The sequence below is a fragment of the Rhineura floridana genome, chromosome 11 (genome assembly GCF_030035675.1).
Source record: "Rhineura floridana isolate rRhiFlo1 chromosome 11, rRhiFlo1.hap2, whole genome shotgun sequence".
NCBI classification, from domain to species: domain Eukaryota; kingdom Metazoa; phylum Chordata; class Lepidosauria; order Squamata; family Rhineuridae; genus Rhineura; species Rhineura floridana.
In genome coordinates, this window is record NC_084490.1 from 28440647 (window position 1) to 28467934 (window position 27288).

Here is a 27288-nt window from a genome sequence, read left to right on the forward strand (position 1 = left end):
ATAAATACATATATTCTTGAAAATGCTACCATTTTATTTTTTTCTATGACTCTGTTTTTGATTATAGTTGCTTCTGATTCTGAACTTTTTGTTGTTATCTTCATAGACTTCAGAGGCTTGCACAGATTGAACTAAATTTCTGTATCATATTACTTTGTTTATTTGATGGATATATTTTCAGATACATTTCTTTCACATGTTGAACATGGAGAGATCTTAAACAGACAAGAAGACATGAGAGTTGCACAGGTCTACAGTCTACTGTTTAATTAATTAACACTGTAAGTTGTCTAGTAGAGTTATTTTAGATTTTTTGGAAAGTTGCCTTTGGAGTTTGTTTTCATTTTATTTACTGTCGAGTACTATTTATTTTATTTACTTTAAGTTGCCTTGAACATATTTTATGCAGGAAGATGGAATATAAATTAACCTGCCACAAATTGTAAAGTGCCAGCCAGCCAGCTCTTCCAGAATATTGCACCATTACCGCTTAGCAGTCAGCATTCCATGGCTGCTGAGTTTGCTCAGTCCTCATTGGACTATTTTTTGAGGGGACAGGATAGGGTTTCTCTAAAGTTTTATTTTATTTTAATTATTTACTAAATTTATTCAATTAATTAATTATTATTTAATTATTTAAATATTAGACAGGCACCATCTCTGTTATCTTTTCGGCTCCTATTGAAGACCTTCCTCTTTCAACAAGCCTTTTAAGTTGAGACCTTATCCCAGTCTACTTCTGTGTTGGAATTGCTTTTTAATACATTTTTAAACCTCCCCCCCCCAAAAAATATGTTTTTTAACCTTTTTTTAAAGATATCTTGAAAGCTTTTTTTAAGAAAATTTTTTAAAGTTATTTTGTTTTAATGTATTTTAAAGTCTGTTTTTATGATTTTTAAAGTGTTTTTAGTGCTTTTGTTTACCACCCTGGGCTCCTGCTGGGAGGAAGGACGAGATATAAATCAAATAATAAATAAATATTTCTGCAAATCTTGGGACTCCCATGAACCTGCTTATACCTTTGTGTGTGTGTGTGTGGATAGTCTGATGTTGGCTACCTAAGGATTCACATTCACAGTGCTGAATTTGCCATTAGTACATAGAGAGGGCGGGAAATCTATTTCAGGCTGAGGGCCACATTCCCTTCTCGGCAACCTTCCAGTGGCCAGATTCCAGTGGTGGACAAAGTGGCCAGAGCAATAAATGTGAAATGTCATCTTTGTACAGTAGGCTAGTTCCTACACACACTTCGACACCCTGTATGTCCTCTATCCAGGCAAGCAAGACGTCCTTGGGGTTCAAGGATGCATTTCAGCCAGACAAACACTCTCAAAGAGGGAGCAAAACAAGACTAGTAAGAGAGGTGGCTGTGACGTCCTTCCCCAGCACCACCTGTGAAGCTCTCACTTGTGGCTACCAGCAGACAGGAATGTCAGGTTTATTCTTACCCTTTACAGCACTAACACAGATCTCAACAGATCCCCCTGCTAGGCCACACTACCCGACACTCTGTAACCCTTTTAGCCAATAGACTGTGCCTAGTCTCTGCCTGGCTATTCTGATACCTTGTGTCAATGGGTATAGGTAATTTCTAAAAAACCCTGCAGCCCCTTGACTCTGAAGCATACAGCCCTGGGTTTCTTTATGGTACTGGATACAATTTCCTCCATTCCGTCGCTGCCACCATTCGACACAAACTGGTCAGCCTTGGTTACTTTGCTATTCCACCTGGTTTGTGTATCCCAGCTAAAGGAATCAGGCTTTTATTTAACCAAGAAATATTTATTAAGTATTAGAAATAACAAGATTACTTCAGACTTTGTTTACAAGCGTATGGTTTCATCTATATTCTGTTATATACTTGACTTCTTACTAAATGCCTCAGAACTCCGACTCACTCACCAACAAACCACCACCTCCAAACACCACCAAAACAACCCACCCTGATTCAACTGTCATTGTTCCATTTATACTCCCAGCCATTCAAACGCTCAGCCAATCATTCAGCATTCTACTGCTCATGTACTCCCCCTCCTCTCTCACTCCACTTACCATATATCTTCTATATAACCAGCACTTACCATATTTACAATATAAGCAGGAACATGACAGTGGCCCAGGGGAAATGGAGTGTGGCTGGGAAGCTGGTTTTGACCTGTGGAGAATCTCGACAGCCAGACATAGAGGCCTACAGTGTCATATTTTCAGACCCCACCCTATTCTTGTGATTGAAATGTGTTTCAATTTTTTAAATATATTTTTTAGATTTTGTAACCCATGCTGGGACCTACTGGTGAAGGGCAGGCTATTGATCATCGTCGTTGTCATCACTACCACCACCATCTGTATCTGCTTATATAGAGATAATATCACTGTTTACAGTAGTTAATAAATGGTGATTAGCAGATCTTGAAACTTTCTTCCTTCCCACAACTGCACAGGTACAGTCCTGTTTTTCTGATCTCCTGACCCATGTGTTCCTCATCAATGGCTGTTTGCATCTTGATCTTTCTACAGGTCTCCCATGTGCTAATAATAACAGGTAAGCAAGCTGCTTTTGTACATCTATGGCAATGAGCACTTGGGTAATACATGTGTGTAAGATAGAGCTGAGCAAAAAATGCTCCCTTATTTCATCATGCTGTTTGTAAGATGTGCAGACAGTGGGTGTTTCATATTTGGAGTGGAGATGCACAATCAGAGGCAAGGCATACTTAGCAGTGACCCTCATCATACTTGTAGTTGCTGGTGGTGGATGCCATATCCCATACCCCAGGCTCCACAGAAAACGGAGGAATCGTTGTCTTCACTCCGATTGCTTCATTGACAGCACCATGTAATGATATAATTTCATGGCATGAAGCCAAATCAGACTGAAGGCAATACTGTTGCCCTCTTTCTAGAGACTTGTTTGGAGAGGTGGGGTGGGGAGTGGCAGCTGAAAGCAACCAAGAGTGCAGTCACACCACCACCAAAGCTCCCCCCCCCGAGTCTCCACTCTTATTTTGAGAAGAACTTGCAGCTTGAACATAGTATAAACTGACACATAGAGACATTGTACCTTTTTCGGATTGCTAGTATAAAATACTAGATCTACATGTTTCCTATCTGGCACCTAACTTCAAATCATTTGATAGGGGGTAGCTCAGACAGACTCTGTCACCCAAACAGGTAGAAAGAAAAAAATAAGCCCTGTCCAGTCAACATTTGAATATACTAAACAGTTTAAATATGTGCAAATTTATTATTGCTTACTTGCTAGCCTTGTAGGTAATATTGAAAGAAAATACCAGCGAGGAAAATGTTATGAGTGAGGCCTTTTAAAACTGGTTCTTGGGTTTACCCTTTGTAAAACTGACGACTAAAACTCTCCTAAAAGAAATGTACAAAATAGGAAGAACTTTATTAAAAGTTCAGCATCAAAGCCTTTACTGGACAGTATATCTAGCAATTACTACTGCACTGGAAAAACACCCTAGCAGAGATATATTAACTTATAATTTATATTTATTAGTCACATTTCAACATACTTCTCTCTAGAGGATGCAGAGAAATAAAACTGAAAGCAAAATTATGTTGTATTTGTGTTTTATAACTAGGGATGGACAGATCAACTAAGTCTGTGTTGTTGCATTTTTGTTGGCCCTCAGTCACAGGTCTGTTCCATTCTGTTAGGTGTGGATGTTTTAGAAGAAAGCATGAAAAGTTCACATTTAAATTATAAATAGTAGTATACACATTTCTCCCAAACATATGTTTTTCCAGTGTTTTCCAGTGCACCTTTCTGTAAAATATGCATTTTAACCATTAAATACATATTTTTGTGCACACTTTTTGCACACTGAACCTGCATTGCAAAATCCAGTTGGACACTTTGTTCGAATCTGCAAGCAAGTTCATTGCTGAATTGAGTCAGTCCATTGTGAAAAGCAGACCAAGCAAATTCTTCCACTCCTGTTTATAACAATTCCACATCTAAATCTAGCAGCAACACATAGTATTTTAAAAAGTGAATGCTGGCATGAAGGCAAGTGGCACACTGAATTTGAGTTCAGGACTATAGAAACCCTATTGATACAGGGCAATTCTATGATTCCATGGAGAAAAGGGAGAGTTTTTAGCTCTGCCTTTAATACTGCAGCTGATCACATGTACTGCATATGTTTGTCTGTAAAGGAAATGTGTAAGGGTTCTCCTTCAGCAGGATACCAGCACAATCAGATAATACACGTAGAGAGCTAGAGACTTGTGTAATTCCAGACTTACTGGGATTATAAAGCCTATCATCAGTGACAAATGGCCAGGAAGGCTGGGTTGATAGAGTCCAACCATATCTAAAGGGCTGCACATTGCCTAGCCCTGGCGCAATTAAACCAGAACTAAAACATCTCTTCTGTGAATCCTGCAGAAGCAACAATCCCTTCCTCTTCCCTCTCTTTTAACCAACACCTGAACACTGTCCTGGGAAACATAAAGATGGAAATTGTAGATGGGCAAACTTGGGAAGAGGCTGCTGGCTGCAAATGAACTTACTTTCTGCACAGGTAATGAATCTGTTTGAGGTGAACCTTTGCTTTGTTATTCCCAAAGCTCAGTTTGCAATCATTCCACCTCCAAAGCCTGTAATTGGTTTCCTCGGAAAGGAAGTAATCCTGCCATGTCAGCTAAAACCAAGAATATCAGACGGCACCCGCATCAGCATCCAGTGGATCTTCGTTAATTCCTCAGAAACAATTGATGTGAAGTCTTATGATAATCGAAATGGGATAGAAACACAGGATAACAGATATTGGGGTCGAACAGAACTCTCTCATACTGAGCTTAATAAAGGGAACATGTCTCTGCTTCTGAAGAACAGCCAGATCTCAGACCAAGGAAAATACATTTGTATGATCCACCTTGGAGACTGGTTTGATGAGATGGTTGTTGAGTTGGTTTTGGCAGGTGAGTTGAACTATCATCAACATTATCATTATTCCACCCCCCAAAAAACCCCCAGCATTGTGACAGGACTAATTAGGGCCTATGAGACCAATTAGGACCAGTTAGGAGTCACAGCAGGAGTTCAGCCTCCCCTCTCCACCTGAAGCACTTGTCAGGGAAGAGGACAATGTGGCTGGTCCCCAAACTGAGCAGTATGGTTCAGGAAGGAATAGTCTTTCCCTCAAAATGAACAAAAGTCAGATAAGCCAAATGCTTCATCGCAGCAGAACTTTCAATCCCCTTCTCTTGCTATAGTGCCCATCTCCAACCTCAGCACTGTAGCATTGTGCTACCGGGGGGAGGGGGGGTCAGTGCTGGCTGCACAGCGAAGCTGCTCAGCCAGCTCACAATCTGAACTATCTGGAGGGAAAGGAGGTTTAATCTCTCCTCATGTGCTGCCTGGCGCCTCCTTTTTCTCTGCCTTGAAGGGGGCCTGATTTTTGTTCCTCTGGTTTTATGTCTTTCTGGAGTTTAACTTTTTACGAAATTCCCATGTTCCCATGGGAGGTTTTGAATGCTCAACCTTCATCATGAAGTTCAGGGGGAGGGGAAGATTGCCTTTTTTAAAAAATAGAATGCATAAATTCTTTTGGGGGAAATATATAACTTTAGCTGATCAATATTAAACATATATTAATCAATATAAAATGAACATGTATTAGAAAACAGCATATACATATAAAACAGAAATTTTATTCTAGCATGCATTTTCCCTCTTATGCTGGAACCACTACATTTTACCAGCTTTACATTCATATAAACACTATCACCTGTTTAGCAGTAAATAATCTACAGCATTTCTAAATAGTCTTAATGCTCTTTTAATATACCGTACATGGTTACTACACTCTATTGTGCACTTCTACATATTCTACAATGCAATAAATTCCTGCATAACTAGGAACTCATTCAAGTATTCAGAAAAACCTTTACTTTGTCTTTTTTGGCCCCTGGCATAGGTGGGACTGATACAAGAATTACAGGGACAAACTCACATGGGGTATGTCTAAAAGGGAATTGATTTCCGTTCCACCCTGTATTCACTGCATGCAACATTGTTTCCATTCCACTGCATTTCATGTTCAACCAAAAACTAAGTCACTCATCTTGCTGTCTGTGGGATTATGTGATTTAAGTAATTATGTAAATTACATTGTCATTTTGTAATTCCACCCATTCATGTCACTGCATCACAGTTCATTCCTACAAGTGTTTGTTAGGAGACAGTAGGTGATTTCCACATAGTGGATATGCAGTACCAGATTAATCACTTGGCCTTCAAAAACTCTTCCAAATATGGAGGCCTGTCCTTACCCAATCAAAGGAAGATCTTTTTCAGAGCTTTCTGGCTGATTTCAACTGCCACTGTCTTATCCTCTCCAATGAAATTCTTGGCATCATTACCATTACCATACACAGGGTTTCTAGATGAAGCCATGTCACTTGCACTGGTTTAAAAACAGGTTTAAGCTTGCAGGTATAGATGTGGCTTCTAAACACAGGAAAGTTGTTCAGAATTATTCTTGATGATCTTCAAATATTTGAATGCAAAATTTGAAAAAATCTGTCAAGACATGTGCCTAAATGGATTAATGTACAATTATACTTTTAAATGATCAAAAGTAAATGCACAACCCAGTCAGGCAGTCAGATTTTTTGTAGCGAATGACCATTGCAATGTATTGAATTCATTTATTATTTATTAAATTTATATCCTACCCTAAAACAAAAACAAAACATATTTAAAATCATATTAAGAGTGCAGTGCAGAGTATATCAATATATGTTGGCTATAGCACAGGTACATTCTTAAACTGCAAGGTTTTTTGCCTATTAACGAATTTCCCTGCTTTTTAATCTGGGAGATAAGAAATGGGATCCTGAGCATGTATGCTGAGAATGGATTGATCATCTGCATGCTTTTTGAGTTCAGTGGGATTTACTCCCCTGCAATCATGCTTAGGATAGGTGAAACTGGCCACAGGGGATGGAGAGGGGAGGAGGGGAGAGTAGAGGGAAGGAAGAAGGGGGAGGGGAGCAGAAGGAGGGCGAGGGGTGAAGGGGGAGGGAAGGGGCAAAAGAGAGATGATGCAACCCTATGGATAGGGTTTTCATGGTAAGTGGTATTCAGAGGTGGTTTACCATTGCCTTCCCCTGAGCCTGAGAGGCAGTGACTGGCCCAAGGTCACCCAGTGAGCTTCATGGCTGTGTGGGGATTCGAATGCAGATCTCCCAGGTCGTAGTCCTAGGTTAGGTAAAACTAACCATGGGAGATGAGGAGGGGGAGGGGGAAGGAGGGGATTGGAAGGGGATGGGGGAGGGTAAGGGAGGGGTGAAGGAAGGGAGAGGGAAGGGGCAAGAGGGAGGGGATAGGAGGGAGGAGGAGGGAAGGGCAGGTTTGATCATTTGCATGCTTTTTGAGTTCAGTGGGATTTACTCCTGTGCAATCATGCTTAGGATAGGTGAAACTGACCTGAGGAAGGGGTGGGGGGGGAGGAAGAGGGCAGGAAGGGGAGGGGAGGAGATTGGGGGGGGCACTGGGCAGAGGGAAAGCCTCTTTATTTTCCAAAAGGAAAACATTGTGAACTGTATCATTCTTTTTTAGTGTTTCCCCCACCTTTTTATTCTACAGCAGGCACATGTAGCATCCCACCCAAATCCCTGGCCACATCCACACCAGACTGTTATTTCACTTTAGGCAGTCATGGCTTCTCCCAAAGAATCCTGGGAAGTGTAGTTAGTGAAGGGTGCTGAGAGTTGCTAGGAGATGCCCTGTGTCACTCAAAGAGCTTCAATCAGAGTGGCTGACTGTTAAATTGCCCTGGCCACTGGAGCTTAGTCAGGGGAATAGGAGTGTCTTCTCAGCACCCTACACAAAAGACACTACAGGATTCTCTGGGGGAAGCCATGACTGTCTCAAGTGAAATAAAGGTTTGGCATGGTGTGCCCCCTGATTAGGCAAGCCCAGCACCTGTGAGTCTGGCTTTTAGAACACTGATAGTTGGTTCTTACTGAGCATGCCTGAGATTATCATTGAGTTCAAGCCAAAATTGCTTAAATTAATTAAAAATCAGCCAGGTATTTTTTAAACCTTTTAACTGCAAAATATGAAGGTCAGAGTATAGGGCAAGGTCATTAACAGGATTACAGGTCCTCTGTGAACATGGCTGATTTTTAATTAATTTCAACAGATTATGAGAACTCTGACAAAAAAAAGTCAAAAAGGGGTCTTTTCTCTCTCTTTTTACACTTTCAACTCTTGATTCTCTCTGACTGTTTTGTGTATCACCATGAAAATTTAGAGGGTTGTTAAGCAAGCATTACTGTGTTCAGGACTATAAGGGGGTTGGACTCGATGGCCTTATAGGCTCCTTCCAACTCTACTATTCTATGATTCTAAGTTTTGTAAGATTTTGTTTCAAAATGAGCTTATGGGAAGGATCAGAATGGCAGGAGGGGTATTTTCAATTTAAGATTGCGGAATGAGAAAAATCCATGCTGACTATAGTATACAGAAGGAGTAAGATGATCTTTCAGGTATCCTGGTCTCAAGCTGTATAGAGCTTTGTACACCAAAACCTGAACCTTGAACTTAGCTCGGTAGCTAATGGGCAGCCAATGTAATGCATAAAACAAATAAGATAATTCAAGAGTAAATTAAACATACATTTTCAGAAATGCAAGTTGTCAAAAAGTTCCCCAAATGCACACTCTAGATCAGTGACCAGTTTACCCACTCTTGGTCCTTTGTAATACTCCATGAAAAGACCTTACCATGCAATTGCAACCATCCTCTTGTAGCTTTAAAATACTCTGCAAATTAGCTTTTAGAACTACATTTTAGAAATGTAGACTGTAAAAAAAGAAAAGATGGAATTAGTATCATTCCTAATGCTTTGTCAGAGTACAGATATTCTATATAGGTTTTGTTCTACTTGGGGCAATGGGAGATTAATAACTGGTGTTATCTTTGTGCAGCAAAAGGAATAGAGCCCACCATTGCCTTGGTGAATTATAATGGTCAGGGGATTGATCTTACCTGTAGCTCGAAAGGTTGGTATCCAAAGCCCCAGGCTCTCTGGCTGGACAGTAATGGCAAAATCCGAAGGGAAGAGTCAGACACTACAAATGCAGAGACCACAGCAGGGAACTTCAGTGTTTCCAGTTCCATTACGAAAGAACCAGGAGTCGACAATGAAGTCTCTTGCAAAATCATCAGCCCAATGCTACAAATGGAGAGTGAATCCAGAATCCTGATCTCTGGTGAGTAGGGAGTATCCACTGCTCAGCTGAGAGGCAGGCAGAAAGGACACCATTGATTCACCCTTACTTGCTCAGCTCTACCTCCCTTCTGGCAGTGTATCCCCAAAGAGGGGCATTCAGGAGAATTGGAGGCAGTGGGGATGAGTGGCCAAGACAGCCCCTGTGTCATTGGGAGAGTTCTGATTAAGGTTTTGTTTTGTTTGAAACCTGAATATTTTTTCTCCTGGAGAAATAAGAAAATTAGCTAAGATTTTAATGTGTCTTTCAGATCCCTTTTATCCTGCCACTCCACCTTGGCTAGCACCCTACGTAGTCATTCTCCTCCTTTTCGTCTGTCTTGTTGCTGCTGTGACGTATACACTGGGACGTAAGTATTTCAGCTCTTATTTTGGTAATCTCATGAAATTGTAGACATGAAATATTATAGAAACTTCTTTTTTATGTGGGTCTGTAATTTATAAAAAAATAAGTGGTGTACTTCTGGATACAGAGAACAAATGCACACCAATTAAATCCATTCATGTTGACTATGATCACTGCTTAAACCAGCACAGTCACCCCAATCTAAGGACATTTGCTTGAAAGTAGGAGTAGATTTAAGCAGTTAGGATCATGTCCTGAACAGATAGTTGGCAGCTCATGGAAATAAAGTGAAATTTGCTTGTCCTGTTTAAGACTAAGGCACAACAGCAAAGGGTGTTGTTGATCAGGCAAAAGTAAAAGGCCAGACTCTTGGCCAATCAAGAGGCTTTGTACCATCTTCCACTCACGTGGGGTGATAATCTACAGTCCCCTTTTCCTCTTGTGCATGAAAAAAGACTCAGGATACAATATTCCTGGTTCAAACACAAGAGTCCTTGACGAGAGAAACCAGTGATGTTCATTGCTTGACTTCCCTCTCCCCTCAATATGTATAAACTGCCTAATTTTTATAATTTCCTATATTTTGTTTCAGAGAGTTATTTGAAGGTATCACAATACGGTAAGCAATTTGCAACAGTATATTTTATACATATCAATCTTTGTTTAAGGAAAATGGAGTTCACTGCAATGTTACAGGGGAGATTTGTAAAGGACCATAAATGGATTCTGTTGAATGTCTGTTTTTGTCTTAGCTGAAAGCAAAAGATAGAACAGGAGTGCTGCAATATTAACTTGAATGTTTTAAACCACTTTCTCTAGAGTACTTCTGTTGACTTGAATTGGGTATTCCAGAAATTTCTTCAGATACTGAGGAATCTGACCTAAAGCTGACAGTTCTAAAGGTTGCTTTGTACCCTTTCAATCAGACCTCACCTCTCCAGATTAATTTTGTTCAGTATTCAATTTACCATGAAATATTCTGAAAAACTAAAGAATTGTGTTTTTTATTTGCCTGTTGTTATGCTTATTTGTTGGTTTTAAATTGTATTTGTATGTTGTCTGAATTAGTTTTATTCACACTTCATGCAAAGGAGCACCCTGCAGGATCTAATCCTGCCCAATGTCTGCCCCTCCTTCCTGTGTGATAACCTCACACTCTGAAACAGCACACCATAGGATCAAATCCTCCTCTCTGCAGCTGTTGTGTGAAGGATCTGATCCTGCGGGGTGCTCCTTCAGGGGGCAGAGAGTTGGGAAGAAAGGAGAGGCAGGTATTAGGCACACAGAAGTAGAAGCCAGGTAGGAAAGTTGCTAGAAAAGTAACACCCCACACCCAAAGGCATCTCCTCCAACCCCTACCTTATCTTGGAAGATACAGCCCATCAGGCAGGTCCCTACTACTCGCCTAGGCCTTTCCACAGTTTCTCTTTCTTCCTGCCCAATGACTGCCTCTCCTTCCTGCTTGATGCCTCACCCCTTGACAGCCCCAGATTGCTCAGAGATCATGAGAGATCGCCTTGCCTCATACATGCCTATTTGACAGCTTCAATCTTTTTGTTCTGCATTTGTGAGGAAACAATCTTTCAGTGTGGCAGCACCTCTGCTTTTGGAACTCCCAGCCTATTGACATTCAGCAGGTGCCCACGCTATACATTGGGTTAGAAAACCTGTTTATTTTGGCATGTCTGCCTAGATATATAATTCAGTCATCTATGTATTAAGGATGTTACTATGCTTTATTGATATTAATCCTACATATACTTTTAAAAACAGTTTTAGAAATTTTAGCTGTGTTTTAACAATAATTTTATTTTATATACCACTTAAAGTGTTTTATGATTAAGTGGTCTATAAATCTTCCTACATAAATACAGTTCCAGCCTAAAATATAAATTAATGAATAACGTTGCAATGCATTTTGTTTTCTGCAGAAAAAAAGAAGACTGAAACAAAAAACGGTAAATGCCTTTTAAGGATACGTACATCTTCTGTATTACTGTTCAAAATTTATTTACTTTTTTAGTGTATACCTCCCCTTATCTGTATGGTTTTCAGGATGGCTAACAGGAACACTGATGAAACACATTAAAGAGAACAAACATCAGTAAATAGCAGCATAAGAAAAACAACAAGAGTTAGAACAGGAGAAATGATTAAAGCACATAATAAAAAGCCAAGCTCAGTTAACATTTTTAAAAGGCCTGTGAGAAGGAAAGGCCATTTTGAAGTGAAAACACACAAAAGTGAGTGCTTGGTGATCCTCACTTTGGAGAGCATTCCACAGGCTGGGGACTCCAACCAAGAAGGCACTGCAGCTCCCATCTTCATTACAAAGGGGAAGCGTCCAGACATGGATCTGTTTATTTATAAGATGTTGCAATTATTTATTTTATCATGAATCATTTCTCATGAGGCACCAGAAGCAATTTACAGTAGCTTCAAATAGATGTTAACTAGCATGGGGGACACAATCAGGACACTTGCAGGACACTATGGAAAACTCCCATGGCACTGAACAGTCCCACCAAACTATTTTCTGGACACAGTCCTGGAGGCAGAAGTAGAACCACTGAAGTACAGTGCCCCCACCCTTCACCTCTCTGAGCCACTCCAGAACGACAGTGGTATTGACTGAGAGGTCAAGGAGAATGAGCAGAGTAACACTCCCCCTATCCTTCTGCTGACAAAGACGATAAACCAGGGCGACCAAGGCAGTTTCAGTGTCAGACTGAAATGGATCAAGGTAATTAGTTTCCACTGAACATGCCTGAAGCTGGGCTTCCACCACCCTCTCAAGCAACTTACCCTGAAAGCGGATATTTGTCACTGGGCAATAATTATTTAACACTTATGGATCCCGAGAAGGCCTCTTAAGAGGGGAATCCACTACCACCTCCTTCAAGTTGGATGGTACCTCTCCCTCCTCCAATGAAGCATTCATCACTCCTTGGTCCCACTCAGTCAATATCTTTCAGCTGTCTGTAAGAAGCCAAGATGGGCAAGGGTCAAGATGGATGGTGTTTGGCCACACTTCTACAAGCAGCTTGTCCACATCCTCATGCTTTAATTGTTGAAACTGATCCACATTTCCTGAAAAGACATTAGGCTGCATTCTCTATGCCTGAGCTGTTACTGTTTTTTGGAATTGAAGTTTTTCTACTTTTAAAGAAATCAGTGCAAAACATTTTATTAGGTAAAAGGAAGGACTTCCATTAAAAGCAACATCAGTTGCATCAATCTCCGGTGCTCAGTAGCCATTCTCTTTGGCTTCCCACACTTCAAATCCAGGGGAAGACATCACAACTCCTCCAATTGGATTTTTTTCATATTTCACCACAAGCAACTGGGGAGCTGCAGTACCCTGGATAAATGTTAATAGAAAACAAATGCATTCATGCACATGCACACAACCCTTTGCCACTTTGCCACTGTAGGTGAACTCAACTCTGCACTCTGAACTCAACTCTGCATTAAAGAAATTCTCGACCCCCCCTGTGAATGAGGCAGAAAATGGAAATGTGGGGGAAGAAACCATTTAGGAAAATGGAGGCAGATTTTGGTATAACGTTACTAGAAAACTTTCTGGACTCTGAACTACAATAGAATGCTTAAAGTAACTGTAGGACTTATGACCTGAAAAAACATAATGTGGGTGTATGCTCAGCCTTTGTGATGGAGGCAATTCACAGCAGCTGCACTAAGTAGAATCAGAGACATTGGGTGGAGGGAGGAATGATTACTCCTGTAACATCCCAAAGATTATTTGTCAACGTAATGCTCTGTGTTCCATATCTTATATTAATAATAATAGGAGCTAATAGGCAGAGTAGCAGAAAGGTCTTGATCCCTTGCCCTGCACAAAAAAAACCTTTAGCTACTTTGGTGCAAGAAAAGATTTAATTTTTGTACGTTCATATATGTATAGGATGTGAATGACTAAGTGTAGGGTTTATCTAATTCTGTCTGATAACATTTTGTTATCACTCTTTACAGACCAAGATCATCTAATCCAAGCAATAGGTAAGATGAAATAGTTCCCTTTTTCCAAGCTCCTTGTTATACACAGGAAGGTTTTCTTCTATACTTGCAAGCCTTTAAATGCAGGGGTTTTTTTGCTGTAGAGGTTCATCAATTCCTGAACGTCAAAAAGACTAAAGTAATGACAACTGAAGATTTATGTAACTTTAAAGTTGACAGTCCCCCTTTAGGATGCACACCTTAACGCGGGAGGGGGTTTGAGAGTGTTGAAGAAGCTGAGAGCAATGCTGTCAGGAGTCTAGACCAAGAGGCTAGACTCCTAGCAGGGGCACCCAAGGCGGAATGGTCAAAGCTGAGACACCAGACTAAGACGCATCCAAACTCAGAGGAAGGCAATGGTAAACCACCTCTGAATACCTCTTACCACAAAAACCCTATGAACAGAGTAACCAAAATGCAACACAAGATAGTGCTGGAAGATGAGACCCCCCAGGTCAGAAGGCACTCACCGAGCTACTGGGAAAGAACAAAGACAACTATGAGTAGCATTGTGACTAATGACGCAACTGGGTCAAAGCCGAAAGGAAGCCCAGAGGCTGATGCGCACAGGTGCGAAAGGAGAGTCTGGACTTATACGATGCACACAATAGGAACATGGAACGTGAGAAGCATGAACCAAGGAAAGTTAGAAATTGTCAAGCAAGAAATGGAACGTATCAACATTACAATACTTGGCGTGAGTGAATTAAAATGGACGGGAATGGGACATTTTCAATCAAGCAACTACAAAATATTTTATGCAGGAAATGAGAAATCAAGAAGAAACGGGGTTGCTTTAATAGTGAGAAGTGATGTAGCAAAAGCAATTAGGAGCTACAATGCAAAGTCTGAGCTAGTGATATCAATGAGATTAAACGGGAAACCTATTAACATCACTATCATCCAAGTCTATGCTCCAACGGCAAATACGGAAGAAGAAGAATTGGAGAGATTTTATGCAGAAGTACAGGAAGAAATTGATCACACACCAAAACAAGATATGATGATAATCATGGGAGACTTGAATGCTAAAGTAGGGAACAGGGAAGAACTAGGAATTGTGGGGAAATGGGGCTTAGGAGACAGAAATGAAGCAGGAGAACACATTTTTTGAGCAACTGAAAAGATGACTGTACACGTGGACATCACCAAATGGTCAATACAGGAATCAAATTGATTATATGATTGGTAACAGAAGATGGAGAAGTTCCATACTTTCTGCGAAAACAAGACCAGGAGTAGACTGGGGTACAGATCATGAACTGGTCATATTGAAAATCAGAGTAAAGCTAAAGAAGAACAACAAAGCAATCATAATGTCAAAATACAATTTAAATAACATCCCAGAAGTACATAAAGAACTATTACAATAGTTACTGTATAGAAATAGGACAACAAAGAGGCAAGAACAAGAGCCATATTCCAAAAGATTAAAGATATGAAAGGGAAATTTAAGCCAAGAGTAGGGATGTTGAATAATCAACGGGAACACACTGACTGACCGAGATGAAATAAAAGGAAGATGGAAGCAATACACTGAAGAACTCTATAAAAGAGATGCAAGGATGACAGATTAATCCATGGAGGAACCATATGATGAAGAACCAGACATCTTTGCAAGTGAGGTGAAAGCTGCTCTTAAAATACTTAAAGAAACAAATCACCAGGAACTGATGGCATACCAATAGAATTGCTACAAGCTACTGAGACTGAATCCGTCCAAATTTTGACAAAAAATTGTCAAGAAATATGGAAATCTAAACAATGGCCCACAGACTGGAAGCGTTCAATATACATCCCAATTCCAAAGAAAGGGGATCCCAGGGAATGCAGTAATTATCGAACTATTGCCTTAATATCCCATGCAAGTAAGGTAATGCTCAAGATTCTACAACCATATATGGAGCGAGAAATGCCAGACATCCAAGCCGGATTTAGAAAGGGAAGAGGTACCAGAGATCATATCACAAACATAAGTTGGATAATGGAATGGACCAAGGAATTTCAGAAGAAAATCGCCCTGTGCTTTATAGATTACAGCAAAGCCTTTGACTGTGTAGATTATGAAAAATGATGGAATCATTTAAAAGATATGGGGATGCCACAGCATCTGATTTTCCTGGTGCGTAACCTATACTCTGGACAAGAGGCTACTATAAAGACAGAATATGGAGAAACTGATTGGTTCCCCATCAGAAAGTGTGTGAGACAGGTGTATTTTATCACCCTATTTGTTTAATCTGTACACAGAACATATATGGAAAGCGGGATTGGATCAATATGGAGATGTGAAAATGGGAGGGAGAAATATCAATAATTTAAGATATGCAGACGATACCATACTACTAGCAGAAACCAGTAATGATTTGAAACAAATGCTGATGCAAGTTAAAGAGGAAAGCACAAAAGCAGGACTGCAGCTGAACATCAAGAAGACTAAAGTAATGACGACAGAAGATTTATGTAACTTTAAAGTTGACGAGGACATTGAACTTGTCAAGGATTATCAAATCCAAATCAGAAGAAGGCTAGGACTGGGGAGGGCAGCCATGAGAGAACTAGAAAAGGTCCTCAAATGCAAAGATGTATCACTGAAAACTTAAGTCAGGATCATTCAGATCATGGTATTCCCGATCTCTATGTATGCATGTGAAAGTTGGACAGTGAAAACTAAGAGAATAATCAACTCATTTGAAATATGGTGCTGGAGGAGAGCTTTGCGCATACCATGAACTGCGAAAAAGACAAATAATTGCGTGTTAGAACAAATTAAACCAGAACTGTCACTAGAAGCTAAAATGATGTAACTGAGGTTATAATACTTTGGACACATAATGAGAAGACATGATTCACTAAAATAGAGAATAATGCTGGGAAAAACAGAAGGGAGTAGAAAAAGAGGAAGGCCAAACGAGATGCATTGATTCCATAAAGGAAGCCACAGACCTGAATTTACAAGGTCTGAACAGGGTGGTTCATGACAGATGCTCTTGGAGGTCACTGATTCATGGGGTCACCATAAGTCTTAATCGACTTGAAGGCACATAGCAACAACAAAACCAGGCGTTTATGTTGTTACAAGGTGTTATTCCTACAATCATGTTCAAACAGACAACTGCAAGAGGCATTTCAAACTGAAGATATTCGATCATGTTGGCAAGTTGGAGGAATATTTAGAGAACAGTTGTTAGGGGTCTGAAACATATCGAAAAAGGAACAGATGAACAAGTTGTGTTTATCTAGAGAAATGAATGCTAAGGAGAAGGAGATATGAGACCACTAATATGTACTGAAAAAGCAAACCAGAAAGATGAGAGGGAAGTTTGCAGAAATGTGGAGAACTGGATTTCAGACTGGGAAAATGAGAAACAGAGAGAACAGAAATTGGCAGATCTTTCCGTTCCTAGTAGCAACCCATTTTAGAGAGATTATATTAGGGATGCAGCAACCATAAGATCTTCAGACCCTACTTTGGCACTTGTACAACCCTTGTGTGTGTGAATGCTAGCAATTCTGATCAATTTACTCTTCTTTCCTATTGTAGAAACTGAGAAACGCACAGGAAAAGCAAGTGAGTAGCCTTTGAATTAATAACTAACCACAGAGTGCCTGTGGTTTTTGATAAACTGCAAACCACTGTCCTACACTGATATGAGCCGTGCTTACCAGCCTCCTTAACACATAGCATGGGGCAGAAGCATACTTGGGTTGTTAGAGGCCTCAGGCTTTTTTCTTTCCAGTTCATGATCTTCAGCCAGGCAATTGGGTGAAATGGTGGGATATATATTTAATAAGAATAAATGAATGAATCCCTGCTTCAAGTGGCAGTAAGAGCTTGAGCAAAAGCCCCACCTACTGACTGCTAAAGAAATAATGACATAATACATTCCCATACATGCACTCCCATTGCATTGACTTTGTTGCACTTTGGATGAAAGCACAAAGTCTTCTGCTAATGAATTATTTATAATTCTAGAGGCAGCAAAGGAGCTTATCAACAGGGGGATAAGTCAGCTATATACACTTTTAAAGTATTTTTCACCGCTAGGCATTTATGTCATCAGAAGTCTCTGCCTGTATATTTGGAAGTAACTGGTCTGAATAGTATTTGAGGTGACCCACAGCACAGCTGATATTTCCTTCCTTTATGAAGGTTGATACAATATTAGCATTGGCACATGCTTTCCTGTGCACCTTTGCAACAAAGCACATCTTTACCATTGGGAGGGGGGAGAGGTGGTCCACAATGAAATGCAAATAAGGTATTTAAAGGGCTGTAATTGTTATTTTATTTTACTAATGAGCTCTACCATATGGTGTTCTGTGTCCTACATACATAGAATTAGGCTTCGGGATGTGTTTGCTAATGCCGTGGTGAATTCAGGTGGCATGGTACCAGGGACAAACTAAACCACTTTTTGAGTCCTGGCAATGCATTTGAGATGGTTATTTTCCATCCCTATTATGGCCCTGTGTTAAAAGCTGCACTAAAGCCAGGCATCTGCTAAATTTTAGGATGGCAGAACAGACGTGTAGGATATGGGTGGGCCATCTAAGTCTCTCCAGATGTTGTGGACTATAACTCCCACTTTCTGTGATTATTGGCCATGCTGGCTGGGGCTGAGGGGTGTTGGAATCCAACAATATCTGGAGGGCCAAAGGCTGTCCATTCCTGTATTAGTACATTTATACCCTACCTTTTTATTTTATCTCCAAATCTGTACCAGATCTTGGCACCTGAGATAAACCACATACAGCTTGAACAAAGGACTGTGAGTTGTGTTTAGGCCCTATTTGACACTTAGAATATCCCCTACAGGTATCTGTTTCAAGTTCTGGTGTCATGATAGTGCCATTGAACTGAGTGGAATTTCATGCATATTGGGAGACATGCTTCTCCTTGCAGTGCATTAGGTCCTGCTGCAGATGCTTCCTAACTCTACCAATGTGGCAAAATAACCTGACTGTACCTCCATTGGTACAGGAGGCCTCTCTTCCACTTGAGCAAAATGATGCCATTCTGCATCACCTAAATGTCCCTGAAAATATACTTCAGTCAAATTCAGGGAAATTTCACTCACAAATTCTGGCACAGTTCTGCCATGACAAGAACGATTCACTGTCACATTCAAGCTATGAAAAAAATCAGCAACATCACTAGATCTGCCACATGGCCAGACTCGTTTTCAATGCATAGTTTTATGTGAAGAATATTATACATCTTTATGGACAGAAAACCAAACTAGATTTTTTTTGTGTGTGTGTGTGTGTGGTAATCTGTCTGCCTATGTGGAATGCTGCAGTATGTATTGAATGCACCATATGGCCCAGATTGATTTTCAGTTCTATAGATTGACCTCGTCTTATGCTCATTTCTTCTTGTAAGTGCTCCTAATGCTTCAGTGCTAATTCAAGTCCTTGTTTTATAGTGGTTGCTGAACAAAAGAAACGTTCTGGTAAGACGAAACTTGATATGTGGATTTGGAGGAAGCAAATAGGGATTGAATTCATGGTTGGAAAAGAGCAAGAGTAGAATGATAGCATCCATTTTGGTAGGAGAAAGTATTATAGAATTTGACTCAGGGTTTTGTTTATCTAATTAATACTAATATATATATATTCCATGGGTACCATTTTCCATGTGTTAGATCCAAGCTAAGTTAGTTGCACTTAGTTCCCATTTAAATCAGTGGGACAAGCAAGGAATCATAACTACTTTCAGATTAATTTCAATGAGAATAAAGTGTAAGTAACATTGTCAGGATGCAGCCACATATATTTTGAAAATGGTATTTATTTTATTTATTTATTTTATTTCATTTTTAAACCGCCCATAGTGAATAGCTCTCTGGGCGGTGTACAAAAGATTAAAAGTACAGAAATACAAAATATCACAATAAATAAACTGAAACAAAGAGATTTAAAATTGTAACATTAAACGCTTTAAAATGCCTGGGAGCATAGCCAGGTCTTAACCTGGCGCCGAAAAGATAGAAGCGTCGGCGCCAGGCGTATTTCTTCGGGGAGGCTATTCCACAATTCGGGGGCCACTACAGAAAAGGCCCTAGATCGAGTAACTGTCCTCCGGGCTTCCCGATGGGTTGGTACCCGGAGGAGGGCCTTAGACGCTGAGCGAAGTGACCGGGTCGGTTCATAGCGGGAGAGGCGTTCCACAAGATACTGCGGTCCCACGCCGTGTAAGGCTTTATAGGTCAAAACCAGCACCTTGAATCTGGCTCGGAAGCAAATAGGTAGCCAGTGCAAACGGGCCAGAACAGGTGTTATATGCGCTGACCGGCTGGTCCTCGTCAGCAGTCTGGCTGCTGCGTTTTGCACTAGCTGAAGCTTCCGAACTGTCTTCAAGGGCAGCCCTACGTAGAGCGCATTACAGTAATCCAACCTAGAAGTTACCAGAGCATGAACAACTGAGGCGAGGTCATCCCTGTCCAGATAGGGGCGTAGCTGGGCTACCAACCGAAGGTGGTAGAATGCATTCCTTGCCACCGTGGCCACTTGTGCCTCCAGAGACAAGGAAGGATCGAAAAGAACCCCAAGACTACGAACCTGTTCCTTCAAGGGGAGTGTAACCCCATCTAGAACAGGGTAAGCATCCACCATCTGGGCAGGGAAGGCATTCACCAACAGTGTCTCAGTCTTGTCTGGATTGAGTCTCAGTTTATTATCTCTCATCCAGTCCATTATCGCGGTCAGGCAGTGATTCAGCACATCCACAGACTCACCTGTAGAAGATGAAAAGGAGAAATAGAGCTGCGTGTCATCAGCGTACTGGTGGCAACGCACTCCAAAACTCCTGATGACGGCACCCAGAGGCTGCATGTAGATGTTAAAAAGCATGGGGGACAAAACCGACCCCTGAGGGACTCCACAATGGAGAGTCCAAGGAGTTGAGCAATGTTCCCCAAGTACTACCTTCTGGTGACGATCCGCCAAGTAGGAGCGGAACCACTGCCAAGCAGTGCCTCCAACTCCCAACTCCGCGAGTCTCCCCAGAAGGATACCATGGTCGATGGTATCAAACGCCGCTGAGAGATCAAGGAGAATCAACAGAGTCACACTTCCTCTGTCCCTCTCCCGACAAAGGTCATCATACTTGGTCATCAACAGACCAAGGCTGTTTCAGTGCCAAAACCAGGCCTAAAACCGGATTGAAACGGATCCAGATAATCAGTCTCATCCAAGAGCACATGGAGCTGACCGGCAACCACCCGCTCCAGAACCTTGCCCAAAAAGGGGACATTCGCCACTGGTCTATAGTTATTCAGGTCATCTGGATCTAAGGAAGGTTTCTTTAAGAGAGGTCTTACTACTGCCTCCTTGAGGCTACTAGGGACTACTCCCTCACTCAAGGAGGCATTTATCACTTCCTTGGCCCAGCCGGTGGTAGTAGTCCTGCTAGCCTTCACTAGCCAAGATGGACAAGGATCTAGAGCAGACGTGGTCGCCCGCACCAATCCAAGTACCTTGTCCACTTCCTCAAGCTGCACCAACTGAAACTCATCCAATAATGAAAGACAAGACCGTGTTCTGGACACTTCAATGGATTCGTCTGTCATAACATCGGAGTCTAGGTCCCTACGGATGCATGCGATTTTATTTTGGAAGTGCCCTGCGATGTCGTTACAGCGAGCTTCAGATGTTTCAATAGTATCTCGAGGACCAGAATGTAAGAGTCCTCGTACAACCCTAAAAAGCTCTGCAGGGCGGCAGAGAGATGTCCTGATAGAGGCAGCGAAGTGAAACTTCTTCGCCGCCCTTACCGCTTTTATATACGACTTAGTAGAGGCACTTACCAAAGCATAACTGCATCCGTCTGGAGTTCGTCTCCATCTGCACTCCAGCCTCCTTCTCTCTTGCTTCATCACTCTCAGCTCCGGGGTATACCACGGAGCTGTATGAGCTCTGCATCGAAGAGGGCGTGCGGGAGCAATCGTGTCAATAGCCCAGGCCATCTCCGTATTCCACAGTTCGACCAAGGCCTCGACAGGAGCGCCAGTACTATCAGCTGGAAAAACTCCCAGAGCCGTCTGAAAACCAATAGGATCCATAAGCCTCCGAGAGCGGACCAACTTAATAGGTCCCCCACCTTTGCAGAGGGAAAGAGTCGTCGTAAGTCTAAAACTCAGCAGGCGGTGATCTGTCCATGACAATGGAGTAGATGAAAAACACCCCACCTCCAGATCACCATTTCCATGACCAGTGGCGAAGATTAAATCAAGAGTGTGACCCGATACATGCGTTGGGCCAGTAACAAATTGAGACAGCCCCATGGTTGTCATGGAGGCCATGAAGTCCTGAGCCGCCCCAGATAAAACAGTCTCGGCATGAATGTTCATGTCCCCCAACACCACAAGTTTCGGGGACCTCAGCAATACCTCCGAGACTATCTCTGTCAGCTCAGCTAGGGAAGCTGTTGGGCAGCAAGGTGGGCGGTACACCAACAGGATTCCCAGTCTGTCTCCTTGACCCAGCACAAGGTGGAGGCACTCTAGACCAGTCGCCGTCTGGAGAGGATGCCTCGTGAGAGAGAAAGTACTCCTATAGACCACAGCGACCCCGCCTCCCCGACCCTCAGGTCTACCATAGTGCTGCACCGTATACCCGGGTGGACAAAGCTGAGAGAGAGCAACTCCTCCCTGCTCACCCACCCAGGTCTCAGTTAGACATGCCAGGTCGGCACCCTCATCCACAATTAAGTCGTGGACAAGGGAGGTTTTATTATATACCGACCTGGCATTCAAAAGCAGCACCTGGAGATCTAAGGGCTGGCTGATAGAACAACCAGCAGTTCTGTGGCCTTGAGGAGAACCGGAACAAGGCACAGACACAACTTGTCTGGGGCGAGTTCCCCTTACCTGGCACGTTCTCCTCCTAGTGCCATACCTCCCATAACCCGTCACTACGCTAATTGGGCCCCCCGAAAGCCTCCCCGTTAAATGCAAAATATGCTCTCCCAGGCACATATTTAAAAATACTAAAACACAACAGGCACATTCACACAACAACACATAAAATACACATAAACGCACACAAACACATCCACACAATCTCATTCACACGCACAAACAAACAAACAAACTAACAAGTTAAAATACACCCAAACATCAACACTAGCAGCCGGTATTAAGAATACTCCTCCGCATCAAACTTCGTCCATAAATAATATCTGCAAATAAAGTTGTAAAATATCTGCCCACGACCCAGTATCACTGACTGAAATATCCTTCCATTTCAGAACAAGTCAGGAGGAAGCTGGGTGAGGACCTGCACTGAGAAATGGTTTTATTGTATCTGTTAATTGGATTAAAATCACTCCAGTCAATACTGAAATACTCTGGGTGGCCCATTTGTTTCATGGATGTTTGCCTGTTTCACTATTCTTATGACTGATCAATTTTTCTCTTCTGTTTGTAGAGGTCAGAAGAGCTCAGAGTCATGCAGGTAAGGAAACTGCCATAATTAGGGTTAATGCATGTACACATATACCTGGCCAAGGTGTCATCACTCAGTGACTTTTCACTTGCTGAGATGCAACAGGATGTGTGAAGTGTCTCCATGTTGTGTTTGAGTTGATGCCAAGTGATACGACAGCTAGATTTACTAATCTGATCATGAAGACTTTTCATCCATGTCATTTGATGGTGTAGATAAAAATGCATGTGCAAACCCAATCTTGGTTCTTTTAGATCAGGGATGAGGAACCATACCTGATCTAAAATGTTAATAAGAGACCTGCTGGATCAGATCAAAGACCCATCTAGCCCACCATTCTGTTCCTGCAGAAGCCAATCAGATGTCTATGATAAGCCCACAAGCAGAACAGGTGTACAAAAGCACTCTCCCACTCATGTTCCCCAACAGCTAGTATTAAGAGGCATACAGCCTCTGATGATGTAAGTAATATATAGCAGCCATCATGACTTGTGGCCATTGATAGCATTATTCTCCATGAATTTGTTTAAATGCTATTCAGGTCAATGGCCATCACATTATCTCATGCGAATTCCATAGTTTAACTACTGTGTGCTGTGTGAAAAAAGTACCTCCATTTGTCCTGAATCTCTTACCATTATTTCACTGGATGATCTTGAATTCTAGCATTGTAAGAGAGGGAGAAAAACTTCTCTCTATCCACATTTTTCACACTATGCATAATTTTATATGCCTGTATCGTGTTTTCCTCTTACTTGCCTTTTCCCTAAACTAAAAAGCCCCAAATGTTGTAACCTTTCCTCACAGGGGAGTTGCTCCATCCTCTTGACTATTTCACTTTTTTTCTGCACCTGTTGTTGGATTCTCACTCCTGTCAGGCCCAGCCAAAATGGCCAGTGGTTAGAGATTATGGAAGTCACATCTGGAGTGTCACAGGTTCTCTGCCCCTGTTCTGATGGTAAAGCATCAAGATTAGGCTTGTTCGGTTTGAAAAATCACACAGAACTTGTTTAAGCAAACAGAGTTGGTTCAACAAAAGAAACAATAGCTCTGACTATTCCTTCAGGCAAATCCACTGCTTGGGCTTATGCCAGCATCCCATCCCTTAAAACATGGCATAGGCAAATAAATTGTGATGTCTGATTAGTTTTACAATGAAACTTTTGCAAAACTGCTGGTGGGCAAATTGTACAGGATATAGATGCATTTCCCCCTTTAGAATGCACACCTTAATGTAGTGAGGGGTTTGAGAGTGTTGAAGAAGCTGAGAGCAATGCCATCAGGAGTCTAGACCAAGAGGCTAGACTCCTAGCAGGGGCACCCAAGGCGGAATGGTCAAAGCTGAGACACCAGATTAAGATGCATCAAAACTCAGAGGAAGGCAATGGTAAACCACCTTTGAATGCCTCTTACCACAAAAACCCTATGAACAGAGTATCCAAAATGCAACACAAGATAGTGCTGGAAGATGAGACCCCCAGGTCAGAAGGCACACACCGAGCTACTGGGGAAGAACAAAGGACAAATACGAGTAGCTAATGACACAACTGGGTCAAAGCCAAAAGGAAGCCCAGAGGCTGATGTGCACAGATGCGAAAGGAGAGTCCGGAGTTGTACGACGTACAGAATAGGAACATGGAATGTGAAAAGCATGAACCAAGGAAAGTTAGAAATTGTCAAGCAAGAAATGGAACGTATCAACATTACAATACTTGGCATGAGTGAATTAAAATGGACAGGAATGGGACATATTCAGTCAAGCAACTACAAAATATTTTATGCTGGAAATGAAAAATCAAAAAGAAACGGGGTTGCTTTAACAATGAGAAGTGATGTAGCAAAAGCAATTAGGAGCTACAACACAAAGTCTGAGCGAGTGATATCAGTGAGATTAAATGGGAAACCTATTAACTATCATCTAAGTCTACGCTCCAACAGCAAACGCAAAAGAAGAATTGGAGAGATTTTATGCAGAAGTGCAGGAAGAAATTGATCACACACCAAAACAAGATATGATGATAATCATGGGGATCTGGAATGCAAAAGTAAGGAACAGAGAAGAACTGGGAATTGTGGGGAAATGGGGCTTAGGAGACAGAAATGAAGCAGGAGAAAGACTTGGTGAATTCTGTGAAGCCAATAATTTGTTTCTTGCAAGCACATTTTTTGAGCAACCGAAAAGACGACTTTACACGTGGACATCACCAGATGGTCAATATGAGAATCAAATTGATTATATAATTGGTAACAGAAGATGGAGAAGTTCCATACTTTCTGCAAAAACAAGACCAGGAGCAGACTGGGGTACAGATCATGAACTGGTTGTATAGAAAATCAGAGTAAAGATAAATAAGAACAACAAAGCAATCATAATGCCAAAATACAATTTAAATAACACCCCAGAAGAATATAAAGATCAAATAAGAAACAGATTTGAGGCTTTAAACTTAGCTGACAGAGAACCAGAAGAACTATGGAGTGAAGCTAGAGACATTATCAGGGAAGACTGCAGAAAGACAATACCTCTTGTTAAAAAGAGAGAAAGACCTCAATGGATGACTGAACAAACTCTTAAAATGGTTAAAGAGAGAAGGAAAGCAAAAGCAAAAGGAGATAGAAACATGGTCAGAACCTTAAATGTCAACAATACAACGACTAGTATGTAGGGACAAAGAGAACTATTACAATAGTTATTGTATAGAAATAGAAGAGGACAACAAAAAGGGAAGAACAAGAGCCCTGTTCCAAAAGATTAGAGAAATGAAAGGGAAATTTAAATCATGACTAGGGACGTTGAATAATCAACAGAGGAACACATTGACTGACTGAGATGAAATAAAAGGAAGATGGAAGCAATACACTGAAGAACTCTATAAAAGAGATGACAGATTCATTCCTGGATGATGAAGAACCAGAAATTTTAGAATGTGAAGTAAAAGCTGCTCTTAAAATACTTGGAAGAAACAAATAACCAGGAATAGATGGCATACCAATAGAGTTGCTACAAGCTACTGAGACTGAATCTGTCCAAATTTTGACAAAAAATTGTCAAGAAATATGGAAAACTAAATGGCCCACAGACTGGAAGCGTTCAATATATATCCCAATTCCAAAGAAAGCGGACCCAGAGAATGCAGTAATTATTGAACTATTGCTTTAATATCCTATGCAAGTAAAGTAATGCTCAAGATTTTACAACAAAGGCTGTTTCCATATATGGATCGAGAAATGCCAGACGTCCAAGCTGGATTTAGAAAGGGAAGAGGCACCAGAGATCATATCGCAAACATACGTTGGATAATGGAACGGACCAAGGAATTTCAGAAGAAAATCACCCTGTGCTTTATAGGTTACAGCAAAGTCTTTGACTGTGCAGATCATGAAAAACTATGGAATGCTTTAAAAGAAATGGAGGTGCCACTGCATCTGATTGTCCTGATGCGCAACCTATACTCTGGACAAGAGGCTACTATAAGGACAGAATATGGAGAAACTGATTGGTTCCCCATCGGAAAGGGTGTGAGACAGGGGTGTATTTTATCACCCTATTTGTTTAATTTGTACACAGAACATATCGCACGGAAAGCGGGATTGAACCAAGATGAAGGAGATGTGAAAATTGGAGGGAGAAAATTTAAGATATTCATACAATACCATACTACTAGCAGAAACCAGTAATGATTTGAAACGAATGCTGATGAAAGTTAAAGAGGAAAGCACAAAAGCAGGACTACAGCTGAACGTCAAGAAGGCTAAAGTAATGACAACAGAAAATTTATGTAACTTTACAGTTGACAATGAGGACGTTGAACTTGTCAAGGATTACCTTGGCACAGTCATTAACCAAAATGGAGACAATAGTCAAGAAATTAGAAGAAGGCTAGGACTGGGGAAGGCAGCTATGAGAGAACTAGAAAAGGTCCTGAAATGCAAAGATGTATCACTGAACACTAAAGTCAGGATCATTCAGACCCTGGTGTTTCCAATCTCTATGTATGGATGTGAAAGTTGGACAGTGAAAAAAGTGGATAAGAGAAAAATCAACTCATTTGAAATACAACTCATCTATTGGAAACTACACAAAGCACCAAGGGGGGACACCCTAAGGGCAGACTATGCATGCTTATCTCTGCGAAATTGTGCACTTCTATTGTCAAACCAGACCCCCTCATGGATCTTGCTATTTCTTTAGTGATTAAATTTGCCTGGGTG

The 27288-nt window shown here is 41.3% G+C and overlaps 1 protein-coding gene across 5 annotated transcripts in view; it reads left to right on the forward strand.

The window, feature by feature from the left end:
• The window catches only part of LOC133367154 (butyrophilin subfamily 3 member A3-like), a 46926-nt gene that overhangs the window by 4276 nt on the left and 15362 nt on the right, over positions 1-27288 (forward strand). For 2 of the 5 annotated variants that reach the window (XM_061591012.1, XM_061591013.1), the window contains 12 exons: positions 182-281; positions 2442-2542; positions 4591-4944; positions 8962-9246; positions 9515-9613; positions 10202-10228; positions 11541-11567; positions 13603-13629; positions 17171-17197; positions 19056-19082; positions 22880-22900; positions 23059-23085. In XM_061591012.1, coding sequence (XP_061446996.1) covers positions 2473-2542; positions 4591-4944; positions 8962-9246; positions 9515-9613; positions 10202-10228; positions 11541-11567; positions 13603-13629; positions 17171-17197; positions 19056-19082; positions 22880-22900; positions 23059-23085 — 991 coding nt within the window. In that variant the 5' untranslated portion in view covers positions 182-281; positions 2442-2472. The remainder of the gene's footprint in view (positions 1-181; positions 282-2441; positions 2543-4590; positions 4945-8961; positions 9247-9514; positions 9614-10201; positions 10229-11540; positions 11568-13602; positions 13630-17170; positions 17198-19055; positions 19083-22879; positions 22901-23058; positions 23086-27288) is intronic. The other 3 variants (XM_061591014.1, XM_061591015.1, XM_061591016.1) reach the window with 3 other exon arrangements.